We start from the raw sequence: 15,398 nt of genomic DNA, 5'->3' as shown, positions 1-15,398 counted from the left end.
CTGCATTCATCGACAATTTCTAGTTCCTATACTTGCATATCTCTATGGTTTTCATCGATTATCAACTCATGCAAGGAGACACACAATGAGGATGACAACCTCAATGCCATAGACTAAAGAAAATGGTGTGGCCCCCTGTAGGAGTACTTATGGAAGTTTTGTAGGCCCATAGTGCTGCATTGATTTTTAGATGCTAGTCCTTCCCTAATTTGTGAAACATTCAGTGCAAGATTTTCAGCAATGTTTTTTTAGAGGGCTCAACTTAGCCATTCCCTTGAGGGTAGTAGAAAGAGGACCAATTTTGTTTGATTCTAAACTTCTTGCACAACTATTTGAGGTCCTTGTTCTTTAATTGTCCTCCATTATCAATAATAATAGACGAAGGAACATTGTAACAATAAATGACATGGTTTAGTATAAAAAGGGCAACGTGTTTTCTTGTAGTAGCAAATAGTAGCACAACCTCAATTGATTTGGTGAAATACTCAATTGTTGTAATGATGAACTTGTGGCCACTAGATGAACTTGGGTGAATTTTACCTACCAAGTCAAAGGCTCATTGCTCAAATGGAAAATATGTAATAGAGGGTATCAAACTCATGATTAGGAGCATGAATTAAATTACCATGAAGTTGATATTTCTTACAAGACTTGGCATAATGAAAAATGTCAGCTTGCATGGTTGGCTAGTAATAATGCACCCCAAGCAATTTCCAACCAAGTGCAAGACCATTTGAATGTGCCTCGCAAATGCCATCATGGACTTTGGCTAGTGCCTTTTTAGACTCTTCTAGTTCTAAACACCTAAGAAGTGTTCTATCTAGAATCTTCCTATAAAAGTCACCAGAGACCAAATTGTAATGTGATGCATTACAAAGGAGTTGGTATTTTTGGTTGCATGTGAGGTTTTTAGGAATAGCCTAATCACGCGGGTAAGAGAAGATGGTAGCATAGTGGGATGAATCATGACCTACAATGGTGCAGATCACATGGTTATCTAAGGAATCATAGGCAGGATGTTGTAGTTCTTCCATCAGTAACTCAAATCATGATTCATGTTCTTATAACTAGAGGATAGATGCTAGAGTAGCCATAGCATCGACAACCTTGTTTTCTACTCTAGGAATTTGCTTGAATGTCACAAATGTGAAATAGTTCCTTAGAGAATTAATCAACTACTTATAAGGTAACAAATTTTCATCTTTAGTTTGATAGTCATTTTTCACTTAATTTATGACAAGTTGGGAGTCTCCATAGATGTGTAATTCAATAATTCTCCATTCAAGAGCCATTTTGATCCCATTTTTTAAGGCCTCATATTCCACAATATTGTTAGTGCAATGCAATAAGAGTTTGTATGATTTTGGGATTGTTAACCATGAGGTGAAATAAACAAGATGCTTGTCCCTTCCCCATTCTGTGTATGAGAACCATCAAAGAATTTTTTTTGAGTTCTCTTAGTGATGTAAATAATTAAGGCATTTAGAAACCCAATCTCCATAGGTATTGTATCCACAATTTGAAAATAAATTGATTGGTCAACTATAGCCTACCCCTTGAAAGCTTTGTGTTCGATGTACTAAATCTCAAATTCTAAAAAAATCATCATCCATTCATCTAGGTGGCCATTAAGTGAAACTTTACTTAACAAGCATTGTAAGGTATCAATGTTAGCAATCAAGTGAATTGTATGTGCCAACATATCATGTCTGAGTTTTTGAGAAGCAAAGACCACTACAAGGCAAGCTTTCTCAATGTTGCTATAGTTCATCTGATAAGCCACCAAAATGCAACTAATGTAGTATGTTGCACATTCTTTTCTAGTCTCACCACTTTGTGACAATAATGCTCTTAGAGATGAGCCTATTGTTGAGATATATAAAACCAAAGGTTTTCCAGGATAGGTGGCATCAATATTAGAGGTTTAGCCAAGTACTCTTTGATTTGTTCTAGACTATGTTGACTATATTTGTTCTAGATATAGGTAGACCCTTTATGAAAATTCTTGTTGAAAGATTGAGCTTTATCAACCAACTGAGAAATGAATCTTTAAATGGATTGCAGACATCCTTGTAGACTTATGAGTTTATTAATATTTCTAGGGGGAGGCATTTCCATGATGGCTTGCACCTTTTCAAGATCAACCTCAATGCCTTTTGATGATATAATGTAGCCCAGGAACTTTCCAGATGTGACACCAAAGGCACACTTTGTTGGATTTAGCCTAAGTTGAAATTGTTCCATACAGTCCAATATCAAACTAAGGTCATCAAGATCTATATCTCTTTTTTTAAATATTTCTATTGTGTCATCAACATAATCTTTCATATTTTTATGCATCATATCATGGAAGATGGTGGTCATTTCTTGTTGATAGGTAGCAAAAACATTTTTGATCCCAAAGGGCATGACATTCCAATAGAAGGTACCCCATGCACATGTGAAGGTTGTATTCTCTTGATCAATAGGAGTAATTTTAATTTGATTATACCTAGAAAAGCCATCCATTAAGGACTACATTTCATAACCTACCATCATATCTACTATCATGTCTATGTTGGGTAGTTGAAAGTCATCCTTAGGTCATGTCTTCTTTAGATCTCTAAAATTAGTATAGACTCAAATGGATTTGTCATCTTTAGACATAGGTACAATATTAGAAATCCACTCTAAATAATCAATTGCTCTGATTAAGTTTGCACTTAGGAGTTTTTCTAACTCTTCTTTGACCAAGTGGGCTACATGTGGATGCATCTTTCTTAGTTTCTACTTAACAAGTTTTACACCAGAAGAGATAGATAAATGATGTATAATTAGATCAATTTCAAGTCTTGGCATGTCTAAGTAAGTCCATGCAAAGTTGATCTTCTTTTCTTGAAAGAACTTGGTAAAACTCTCCTTTTCTTCAGTTGACAATGACTGAGCCACATGGATAATATTCAAAGATTTTGTTATAACAAAGTTGATAGGATATGTAGGTTCAATGAGAATTGAAGATCTATCCTAAAAATAGCTTGGAAGATTACCAAGTATCTCATCCATAGGTGCCTCAAGGAGGTTTTCACCATTGGATATGTCTTTATTTTTACTTCTTTTAGGTTCAAATATTGCCACAAGGTGGTTTGTACCATTTGAAAACTTGTTTTTTCTTTTAATTTTATGATTGAGGTACTTGATATATGCTTCTATCATGTTAATCATGGGTTCAATGGCATTTAGGTAGCAAGTGATCTCATAGTCATTCTAAAAAGATGGTATTTTAGTCTTTGATGTTGAATCGACCAATCTATGAGATTAGGGTAAATCAATGAGAGGGATGTGGAAGGTTCAAGGTTATTGATATGGAAAGAGTCATCTCTAGTGACATGTGAAGTTGAGCCTATAGAGAAAGTTGCGAAGAAATCTAGATCATAAATAGACCTAGAGGGACTTGTGTGGTCCACTAAAGCATTTTGTGAACCAAACTCATCTAATACTACACTAGACTCTTCAACTTTATTTTATTGGGTTTTATATGTGTGAATGACATCAACACCTAATTAACAAGATGCATCTGATTGACTTTCCCATTCATACTCACTATAATCTATGCTCTAATTCCTAGCAATTAAATGAGCATTATTTTGTCTAATCCATCCTTTTTTAAAGTCTTCATGATTAGATTCATCTTGTTCACATTGTTTGGAAGTAGAAGCTTCAACATCATTATGGGTGGTTGTTGGTTCTTCTCCCCAAAGGAGAGAAGTGAGAGGCATGAAATCCTTATCTTGCAAAGTGGCAACAAAAAATGGAGGATCATCATGCTTTTATTTGCTAGACATGGGCACTCTTCTATCAAAGGTTGGTATTTCATTTTCTACCCCAAAACCTAGGCTAGTATTATCTTAAGTGTTGCAACCCTCAGTATGACTTAAGGGTTCTACTAGAGATTTTTTGTTACTAGTTAAGGGCCCATGGCCTTGATAGCCCATGTTTGCAAGAATTTTATATCCTTTGTCATAGCATTTAGGAGATATGGGAGTAGTGATTGTGACTTCCTCCTCATCTTCCTCTTCCCTATATATCCATTCTTTGATTGCTTGTTTTTCTTTTTCTTCTTCTAGAGCAATTAAGGATGGAACAAAGGTGCCAAAAATGGTCATTGCAAATGTTGAATGATTCATTTTGGAAAATAGTTTCCCATAAGATTGAGGGGAAATAGGTAAAGAAAAAATAGATTCTAGAGTGTATTCACCCTTTCCTAGGCTCATCACTTTCAATTTCTTTTCACACTCTATAAAGAATGGTGTCAGCTTGTGATAAAAACAATTATGTGGAACCAATGTTTCTACAACAAATATCATATTGATAGACATTGAGTTGTCTCTAGGGGAAACTATCTCAGTACCATTGAAAGGGAACTTGATACACTAATGATACATGGAAGGTACTGCTTTCATGTCATGAATCCATGGTCGCCACAACAAAAAATTGTATGCAAGTGGTATGTCTAGGACTGGGAAACAACATCATTTTCAACTAGACCAACTTAGATTAGAAGTACAATGAAACCTTTAGAAGGTCATTTGACCTCATCATAGGCTTTGATAATGATTTTTCACCTAGGGTCAATGTAAAATTCTAACATGCCTAATTGTTGGATCACATTGAACGAGATCATGTTCAACCTTGCACTATTTTCTATCAAGACTTGGAAAATGCGAGTATAGAAAATTTGGTCTTCGACATGGAGGTAAAGATTATGGGGAAGACTGAGAGCTTTTTCATCTTCTTCAGAAAAGGTGAGGTACTGAGGTGAAGATATATGGTTCACCATAGGTTGGAATCATTCTACATCAATATCCATAGGTATTTTGGTAGAACAAAAGGGTTTTTTAAGGATGTCCTTGTGCAAAGGGGATGATTCTAACAACTCAAAGATGAGAATTTGAGTTAGGTTTCATTGTAGTTGGTTAAAAAAGTCATAATTAGAGATCCTTGATGTAATTTCTTGTTTGGAAGATGAAGCATGCTTAAGATCAGTAGCAAATTTTAGGATGACTTTAGATTTTCCCCTAGTGATAGCATTAAGTAGTACACTCTATGAAGATGAAGATTTAACCACTTGAAGGACCACCTTAAGTTGGGTATTCCTATGTTTCTTAGGACTGAGGAGCATGTCTCATTTTGAGGAAAACTTTGGGTCTTTCATCCATAGCATCATAGTTGGGTTGATTTTCAAAATTAGAGTTCATTATGCAAAGATACTCAATAGGTTCAATCATGTTGACAACATTCATTAGTGTTAGCATAGGCATAGTTGATCTTAGCATTATGATTTTTCTTAGGAGATTTGCAAGCATCTTGTTTATTTCACCTCATGGTTACACAATCCCAAAATCATACAAACTCTTATTCCCTTGCACTAAAAATATTGTAGAATATAAAGCCTTAACAAATGGGAAAAAAATGTCTCTTGAATGGAGAATTGTTGAATTGCATATCTAGGAAGATTCCCAACTTGTCATAAATCAAGTAAACAATGAATATCAAACTAAAGATTACAAGTTGGTACCTTACAAGAGGTTTATTGATGCTCTAAGGAATTATTTCACATTTATCATATTCCAAAAAATTCCTAGAGCATAGAATAAGGCTACCGATGCTATGGTTACTTTAGCATCTATCCTCCACTTGCAAGAACATGAATCACAATTTGAGTTCCTGATGGAAGAACTACAACATCCTACCTATGATTCCTTAGATAAACATGTGATCTCCATTATTTTAGGTCATGATTCATCTTGCTATGATACCATATTATCCTACCTACATGATTAAGTTATTCCTAAAAACCTCACGTGCAACAAAAAATGCCAACTCCCCCACAGTGCTTCACATTACACTTTGGTCTCCACTGACTTGTATAGGAAGAGTCTAGACAAAAAAATGCTTAGGCTTTTAGAACTAGAAGAGTCTAAAAAGGCACTATCCAAGTCCATGATGGAATTTATGGGACACATTTTAATGTCCTTGCACTTGTTGAGAAATTGCTTAGGGCAGGTTATTATTAGTAAACCATGCAAGATGATGATGTTCATTATGCCAAGTCCTATAACAAATGTCAACTTCATGGTAATTTGATTCATTCTCTTGGTTGTGAGATGATACCCTCTATTACATACTAGCCATTTTAGTAACGGTCCTTGGATATGGTAGGAAAAATTTACCCAAGTTCATCTAGTGGCCACAAGTTTATCATCACAGTGACTGAGTATTTCACCAAATGGGTTGAGGTTGTGCCTCTATGTACTGCTATAGGAAAATATGTTACCATGTTTATACTAAACAAAATCATTTGTCATTATGGCATTCTTTCCTGCATTGTTACAGATAATGGAAGACAATTCAAGAACAAGGACCTCAAATAGTTGTGCAATAAATTTAGAATCAAACAATATTGGCCCTCAATATACTACCCTCAAGGGAATGACCAAGCTAAGGCCTCTAAAAAAATATTGCTGAAAATATTACACCAATTGGTTCATAAATTAGGGAAGGACTGGCACCTAGAAATCAATCTAGCACCATGGGCCTATAGAACTACCATAGATACTCCAATATGGGGCACACATTTTTATTTAGCCTATGGCTCTAATGCTGTCCTCCCCTTAGAAGTTGAGATTCTCTCATTATGAGTCTCCTTACATGGGCTGATAATTGATTAAGACCATAGAGCTATGTGAGTACATGAACTAGAAACTCTTGATGAATGTTGTAAGGATTCTTTTGATCATATGAGGGCTTATTAGAAGTGCATGTCTACCACCTACAACAAGAAAGTTCTTTGTCGAGAGTCCTAAGTGGGTGAGCTTGTGCTAAGGGAAAATCCCAAAAATCAACAAAATAAAGAATAGAAAGGGAATTTTGAACCTAACTGGTTGGGCCCTTACATTATCACAACAACATTTGGGTTATGTGCTTATCATCTTTCTACTTTGGAAGGGGGAAAACTAGTGGAGCCTATCAATGTCCTACATCTAAAGAAGTTTTATTCTTAAAGGCCTGTAGCTCAGCTATTTTGTACATATCTATTGATCTTGAAAAAGTCATAAAAATTAGAAAATGTCCTTAAAAAATGATCATCTTAGTGAGAACCTAGCAATAGGCGCTTTGATGTATCACCAAAAAAAATTCAAAAAAATTCAAAAAATACACAAAAAAAGAAAAAAATTTGTGGATCCTTTTAGAAGGGGAGAGCACTGTGGAGAACTTCCATCTTCTTGTCTACATTCTCTCATATCATGGCATTTTAGTGTAGTTTCATGATAACTCAGTTCTCTTTACTATAATCACTCACATAGCATAACTAGGTTGGTTTGTAATACTCTCATCTTGGTTACTATAGCTACATTTTGCATTTAATATTAGCTTACTTCACATTTGCATTGCATTTTGAGAGTTCTCTTGTGGACACTTGCACTCTTCCATCTTGTTTTAAATAATCCTCTCATTGCATGGTTTACTTGCAAGAAAAGTATCTCTAAGGCTCAGTTGAGAGCCCTCATATACTTGAAACATACTTTCTTTCACTCTAGTGATAGGGAACTCAAAGCTAACATCCAAGCATTCTAATCTGATGGAATCGGTTAGATAGAAGTTTTTAGAGTGTGACACCTTTTGAGTGTACATTTAATAGTCTAGATGACAATTTTTAGGTGATTACACTTTGCAATCTCTTTTCTTCTTCAAATAAACTCTTCCTTTAAGATATTTAGTGTAAACTCGTCCTCTTTTTTCTAGTAAAACTCTCCCTCTTTGATGATAATTCCAAAGAATTTCCATCTATTCATACAAATATCAACAATTCAGGTTTCCTTGATAAGGTTCTCCCCTTGTAACCTTTCTTTTGACTGTAAATCTTTTGTTTCAATTCCTTCCCACTTTAGATAGTTCCTAAAGTAATATCTGCTACATCAAGTTGTAAAATATGCCATTCAACTTGGTTGAAGTAGGGCACTACTATTACTTCTTTAAGTAGCCTATATCACCCCTAGCTTACCTTTGATATATTCATGTGCATCTTTAGCTAAAGTATTTGTGAATATATCAACTATCTGTTCCTTTGTATTCACATATTCCATTCTCACTTCTTTGTCCTAAACTAATTCTCTCAAATAGTGATATTTGATTGCAATGTGCTTTGTCTTTGTGTGCATTACAAGATTCTTAGATATGTTTATAGCACTTGTATTGCCATAGTACATTACCATAGGTTTAGTGATTTCTTCCTTCATTCCTTTGAGTATTTGTTTGATCCATATCACATTTGTAGAATTTGCTGCAATAGTCACATATTTTGCTTCAATAGTAGATTGTTAGATATAGTTCTATTTCTTTCTAGTCCAAGAAACTAATATTTTTTCCTAAGAAAAATGCTCCACCAGTTGTTCTTTTATTGTCATCAATGTTTCCAACCCAATCAACATCTATATAGGCTCTCAAGTCAAAATTGTCATTCTTCTTGTAGTATAGACCATAGTCTTCTATACCTTTTAAGTATCTCATAATCCTTTTAATAGTCATTAAGTGATTATCCTTAGGATTTCTAGAAAATATTGCAACAATCCCAATAATTAGTGTAATATCAAGTCTACTATGAACTATATATAATAAATTTATAATCACAAACCTGTACAATGTTTGATCTACCTCAATAGAATCATTATTTTGGATAGTTTATGTCTTGTCACCGTGGGAGTACTAACTGGTCTTGAATCTTCCATGTCAAGAGTTGTCAATATTCCTTTACATACTTGGATTGAGTAAAGTAAATAGCATATTTCATATGATATACTTGTAATCCAACAAATAACCTTAATTCTCCAAATATAGACATCTAAAATTCTTTCATCATTTCATTTGCAAATGTCTTACATAATGTATTTTTCCTCCAAATATGATATCATCAGCAAATATTTCAGCTAGTAAAATTCCTTTACCTCCTTCTATCTTCAAGTATAGATTTTTGTTGTCATTAGTTTTCTCAAAACCAATATTCATAAGATAATTGTGCAATCTTTCATACCATGCTCTGGGAGCTTTCTTTAAACCATATAAAGCTTTGTGCAATCTACACACCATGTTTCTATTGTTTGGATCAAAAAATCCTTTAGTTTGTTCAATGTAAACCTCTCTTCTAGTATACCATTAAAAAATGCAGACTTAATATCCATTTTATAAACTTTGAATCCTTTATTAGAAGAATAAGCAAGTAGAGCTCTTACTCCTTACAATCTTGCATCTAGGGAAAATACCTCTCCATTATCAATTCCCTCTTCTTGTGCATAACCTTTATAGACTAATCTTTCCTTATTCCTTGTTACTTCACAATTCTCATCTATTTTTTTATGTATACTCACTTTTTCCCAATAACATTCTTGTCCTTTGGTCTTAGTACTAGTTTCTAGGTTTTGTTCTTCTCAATTTGATCAATTTCTTCATTCATGGCTTCAATCCTTTTTTCATTCTCTCATGCATCCTTCACTATTTTAGGTTTATGTATGCTTAACAAACATGTGTCCTTTCTTAATCTATTCCTTTTCATTGGTCCATCCTCTTTTCCTCTAATGATTTGATTGGGAGGATGATATCTTCTCACATATTTTGATAATCTTGGCTTTGTTCTTATTTTTGCAACAATATATTGTTTATGAAGTTTAATCTTAGGTTCACTATGTACTTCTCCATTAGGTAACTCGACATTCCTTTCCTATAAACCAATCTCAACAATAGAATGTAACTCAACTTTTGGTTGTAACTCGACATCCATTATATGTGACTTGACAGTCATTGATTCTTGTTAATTAGTAGCTTGGTTCTCAAAATCATCAGTATTAGCAGACATGCCTTCATAGTAGTACATAAATGTTTTGTAATTTTTAGGTTTTCTTTCGTTCATCTTCATGTATTCTTGTATATTCATCAATTTTTAGATTTTCACTTTTGATAATTTTGTTAGTGTTAGTATTTAAACACTTATAAGCTTTACTTCTTGTGGAATATCCTAGGAATATACCTTCTTCAATTTTTGTATCAAGTTTTGCATTTCTATTGTCCTTTAGAATGTAACACATGCTTTCAAATAATTTAAGATATTTGACATTGGGTGAGTATCCATACCATAATTTAAAAGGGGTGAAATTTTTACCTTTCTTGACTTGTACTCAATTCAAGGTATAGATAGTTGTACTGACAACTTTTCTCTAGTATTTCAAAGCAACATTCTTCTCCATCAATAGTGTTCTTACACAATCCATCAAAGATATGTTTCTCCTTTCAGCTTTCCCATTCTATGGAGGGGTCCTTAGTGTAGAAATTTTTCTTTTAATTCCTTTTTTATTGTAGAAAATGTTGAATTCATTTGATGTAAATTCTCCACCTTTGTCAAATCTTAGACATTTTAAGATTTTACTAGTTTCCTTTTCAACTCTTTGCTGATACCACTTAAACATTTGAAAATCATCAAATTTCTCAATCAAAAACATCACTGGCATCAAATATTCTTCTCCCGTAGTGGAGGAAATCTTCTTCTCCCGCAGTGGAGGAAGTCCCTCTTTTGGGAGCTACAGTGCTAAATCGCCTAGAATAGGAATCCCTAGCCCAGGAAAAGGATATCCAAGCTAAGTGTCTTCCCTTTAAGGACACTCTGGCTTCTTTGGGGGTCATCACTAGCAAGGGGAGAGATTCTTCTACCCCTATAGGAATTGAGTCCAAGCTTCATCTCCTCATTAAGAACACTGATCCAACACAGCTCACCCTATGGGAAGATAGGTTAGATAATAGTGCGACAGATAGTCTTGATGATTAGTGCATGATCAAGAAGAAAAAGAAGAACTAGAAGAAAAATTTCCCCCCTATCTCCTACTTCAACCAGAAGTAGCATTAAAGTTGATATTGGGTCACCCCCCAAGGGAGCAGGAAGAAAGAACTTAAATCAGATTCTGCAAGAAGAAACAAGAAGGAACCTTGCAGATGGAAGCCAGAGGTCCATCAAGGATTTCTTAGGAAGTAAGAAATGAAAGTTATCTCATGGAACATAAGGGGCCTTAATGGGGCTCACAAATAGGAACTCATTAGAAATATGATTAGAGACCAAAGACCTGACTTTCTGATGTTACAAGAAACTAAGATGAAAAGGGACTTGGTAAGAAGGATATCTTTTAGTAAAAAATTTTGTTGCGAAGCTTCTGATTTGAATGGAGATTTAGGTGGTGTCCTAATCTTGTATAACACCAGAGCTTTCAAGTTAACTACTCTTTTTAGCTCTACTAATGCTCTTCCTTGTAAGGTTTTTCACTTCCAAAGAAATGAATCTTGGTTAATCCTTAACTTGTACGCCCCCAATACCAAGAAAGAAAGGAACTGCTTCTGGACCAAGCTCCTAGGCATCTTATCTAATTGTAACTTGAATAAAGGGATTATAATGGGGGACTTCAACTCACCTCTATCTGATGCAGACAAAAGGGGGGGTCAGGCCCTGGATCAGGATAGTAAATGTGACCTTGCTTTGTTCATTCAATGTCTCGCCTTCCTGGATTTGGACATTCAAGGTGGCAGCTTCACTTGGTCTAATAGAAGAATTGGGGGTGATAGTATTCAGGTTCGCCTTGATAGAGCCCTCATCTCCCCCGAATGGCTCCTCTCCCACTCTTGTAGATTATCTCTCCTCCCCAAGGTGGGCTCTGATCATTCTCCGATTTCTCTTTCTACCTCCCCGCTTTCCAGAAATAAGGCCTTCCCTTTCCGCTTTGAGAAAATGTGGCTCTCACACCCTACGCTAGAAGGTAATATTTCCCATTGGTCAAGCATTGAGGTTGAAGGCATTGCAATGTACAGAGTTGCTGAGAAGCTAAAAAATGTGAAAACAAACATCAAATCATGGAATAGAACTGACTTTGGCCACATCCTCCAGGAGAAAGATGAGATATCTAATCAACTCTCTTCTATTCAGGATGAAATCCAACATTCAGGATACAATGCTCATAATAGCCAACAAGAAAAGGCCATCCTTTCGGATCTGCACAACATCATGTCTAAGGAAGAGCTTTTCTGGAAATAGAGATCAAGAGTCAGTTGGTTGAAGGAAGGAGATCGCAAAACCAAATTTTTTCACCTGACCACCCTTAAGCACCAGGCTAATAATAGAATAACCAACATTGTTAAGGGCCAGGTTCAGGTTACCAAAGAGGATGAAATTGAGAAGGAAGTTGTCTGCTACTTCTCATCTCTCCTCTCAATTGATCCTTCTCTCTCTGGGTCTGAACAAGAGGAAATCCTGGTGACCATTCCCCCCATTCTTCAAGTTCACCACAACTCCATGCTAAAGGAAATCCCATCCTTGGAGGAATCCATCAGGCCCTCTTCTCTCTCCCAGGGGATAAAGCTCCTGGCCTGGATGGTTTCCCAACTTTTTTCTTTTAGATCTTTGGAATGTAGTGAAAAAGGATGAGGTTAAAGTGGTTCAGGAGTTCTTTGGAGCCAGGAATTTTCTTAAAGAACTTAATGCTACCTTTCTGGTCCTCATCCCTAAAATCTCAGGTGTTAATTCTCTGGATAAATTTAGGCCCATTAGCCTCTGCAATTCCTTCTATAAGATCATTGCCAAGGTTCTCACTTCCAGGCTCTTTAGAGTTCCCCCTCTGTTCATCTCTCCTCAGTAAACCAGCTTTGTCCCAGGTAGGTAGATCCTTGATTCAATTGTTTCGGTTCATGAGGTTATCCACTCTCTTGAGGTAGGCAAAAAGGAAGGTTTCCTTCTTAAGTTGGACCTGTCAAAAGCTTACGACAGGGTTGAGTGGAAGTTCCTCTTTGCTATTCTTCATGCCTTTGGCCTCGATGATCAGGTTTGCAAGCTCATCTCCTAGCTTGTGTCTTCAGCCTCTTTGTCAGTTCTGGTCAACGGCCACCCCTCTCCTTTCTTCTCCCCCTCTAGGGGTTGAAGGCAAGGAGACCCCATCTCTTTGGTCATGTTTGTTATCATGGCAGAATGCCTTCGTAGACTCATGTAGAAGAAGATCAGGGACAAGTTTTTAGTGGGTTTGAGGCCTTCTTTGGGTCCATCCACTTTCACTCATCAGCAATTTGTGGATGACACAATTTTGTGGGGTGAAGCTTCAGTTCGAGAGGCCAGGACCTTCAAAAGCATTCTTAATTCCTACACCAGGGGTACTGGACAAGCTATTAACTTGGACAAGAGCTCTATCTTCTTCCTCAACACTCCTTTAGAGAGGCAGAGGAAAATTGCTCAAATTCTAGTTTGTGGCATTGGGTCCCTGCCGATGACTTATCTTGGGCTTCCTCTAGGCTCAAAACCCCCAGACTCCTTTTAGACAAGAATTATCGACAACTTCATCAAGAAACTTTCTGGTTGGAAAGGGGCCACACTCAGTCGGGCAGGTAAATGCACCCTGGTTAACTCCATTCTCTAGAACCTCCCCACCTATGCCCTCAATCTCTTTGGGATTCCAGTTAAGTTTGTGGATAGAATGGAGAGGATTCAGAGGGACTTTGTCTGGACTAGAATTGATGACCACAAGAGATAACACCTTGTAGCCTAGGACCAGGTTTTCTTGCCCAAAAGCCAGGGAGGTCTTGGAATCAAGAAAATTTCTCACCTCAATCAATCCCTCTTAGCTAAACTCTCTTGGCGCATCTTTCAAGGCATAGGGGTTTGGAGGTACATCTTGGCTGAGAAGTACTTGGGAGGCCTATCTCTCTCCTCCATTTTATAGGGGGCCGAGCTGTCGTTGGGTTCTAACATTTGGAATGGTATCTTGAAGGCTTCCCCTTGCTAAATCCAAGGCCAAATGGAAAGCTGGAATGGGAGACAAAATCCTTTTTTGGCAGGACAATTGGCTTTTTCAGGAACCTCTTAATAACCATCCTTCATTCGGTAGGTGGGCTAATCAGGCAATAGGAAAATATGGTATGTTAGTTAGGAACTACAAAAATGGGAATGAATGGCACAATCTAACAGAGCTTTTGTAGGATCTCAAGCCTTTGATGGCCTCTTTGAATGCTTTTAACATCAACCAGATAGGTGATGCCTTAGTCTGGGGAGACTCTTCTGGAGGCCATTATACTGTAGCCTTAGGCTAACTTTCCTTGTGGGCACAGGGGAGAAACCTATTTCGGCCAAGGCTTGGACCCCTGGATTAATGCCCAAAATCAACATTTTCTTTTGGCTCCTCTTACAAGACAAAATCCTTACCCTGGATAATTTAGCCAACAGAGGCAAAATTATTCCCAACAGATGCTACCTCTATAAGCATGACCTGGAAATGGTTAATCACATTTTCATTCACTGCCCCTTTTCTTGTAGAGTGTGGAGTCTTCTGACTTCCAATATGAACTTCTACTGGTGCTCATCAGCCAGTATCCAGGAATTCTTCATACAGTGGAGTAGCAACCATAAAGGCCTAAACTCCCAACTTTTGAGTTCCTGGATTATCCCACACTTTTTCTGGGGAATCTAAAAGGAGCGCAACAACAGGATATTTAGAGAGAGAGAAGCTCCTGAGGGTATTATAGCAGAGAAAATTGATGGCCTCATGAAAGAGAACTATTCCACAACAAGAGATGGAAACATAAAGGACAGAGGGAAAATTAAGACCAGGAAAGAAGACAAGATCAAAAGAAGACAGTAGGCTACTTGGTCCTTCCTCCCCGAAAACTGGCATAAATCCAATTTCGATGGGGTGGCTAAGGGGAACCCTGGTCCCGTCGGATGTAGTGGAATCATAAGAAATAGCTTGGGAGGGGGCATTGCTGCTATCTCCTCCCCTATTGGTCACCAAACCAACCATTTGGCTGAAGCCAGTGTGGCCAGACTCACTATTAAGCTGGCTCTGGACTCAGGGATCGAACAACTGTGGCTTGAAGGAGACTCCCTAAATATAATAAATTGTATTTTAGGAGTTACGAAACCATCATGGACCATTGAAAGCATAATTAAGGACCTAAAAATGGACTTGAGAAAATTTAAAAATTACCACATCAGCCATGTCTACCGTGAAGCTAACGTGGTTGCTGATTTGTTTGCAAATGTAGTGGTCACATTCAATTCGGTGATGACATGGGGAAACAATAATCATTTTTTGGCGGTGGCTATAGAGCTCATCCAAAAGGAGCAAATTCAAGGTACCAACTAAAATTCCTTTTTATGATGATTAGACATGTTAAATCATGTTTTAAAAAGGGAATCATTTGGAGATATGCGAAACCCCCACCGTTTCATAATAACATGTATGGATTACATGAGTAGAAGAAAGCCAAAGTTAAACCCAATAACACGCACATTAAAGCTCTCATCCTTAGCAATTTTTTCATCTTTGAGCTCTGCAATTTTGTTAAGGGTT

At 36.7% G+C, this 15,398-nt stretch overlaps 1 protein-coding gene across 1 annotated transcript; it reads left to right on the top strand.

Annotated features, from left to right (window-relative positions):
- Window positions 1-11,464: 11,464 nt before the first annotated feature.
- Window positions 11,465-12,100, top strand: LOC149567465 (uncharacterized). The gene has a single exon (XM_089816639.1). It carries the CDS (start codon window positions 11,465-11,467, stop codon window positions 12,098-12,100), a length of 636 nt encoding a protein of 211 aa, XP_089672765.1.
- Window positions 12,101-15,398: the final 3,298 nt, after the last annotated feature.

Source organism: Cupressus sempervirens, chromosome 3 (assembly GCF_028749045.1).
Source record: "Cupressus sempervirens isolate cs-2001-9-10 chromosome 3, ASM2874904v1, whole genome shotgun sequence".
Classification (NCBI taxonomy): domain Eukaryota; kingdom Viridiplantae; phylum Streptophyta; class Pinopsida; order Cupressales; family Cupressaceae; genus Cupressus; species Cupressus sempervirens.
The sequence above is the reverse complement of the archived record's forward strand: the minus strand, read 5'-3'. Positions and strand labels throughout refer to the sequence as shown.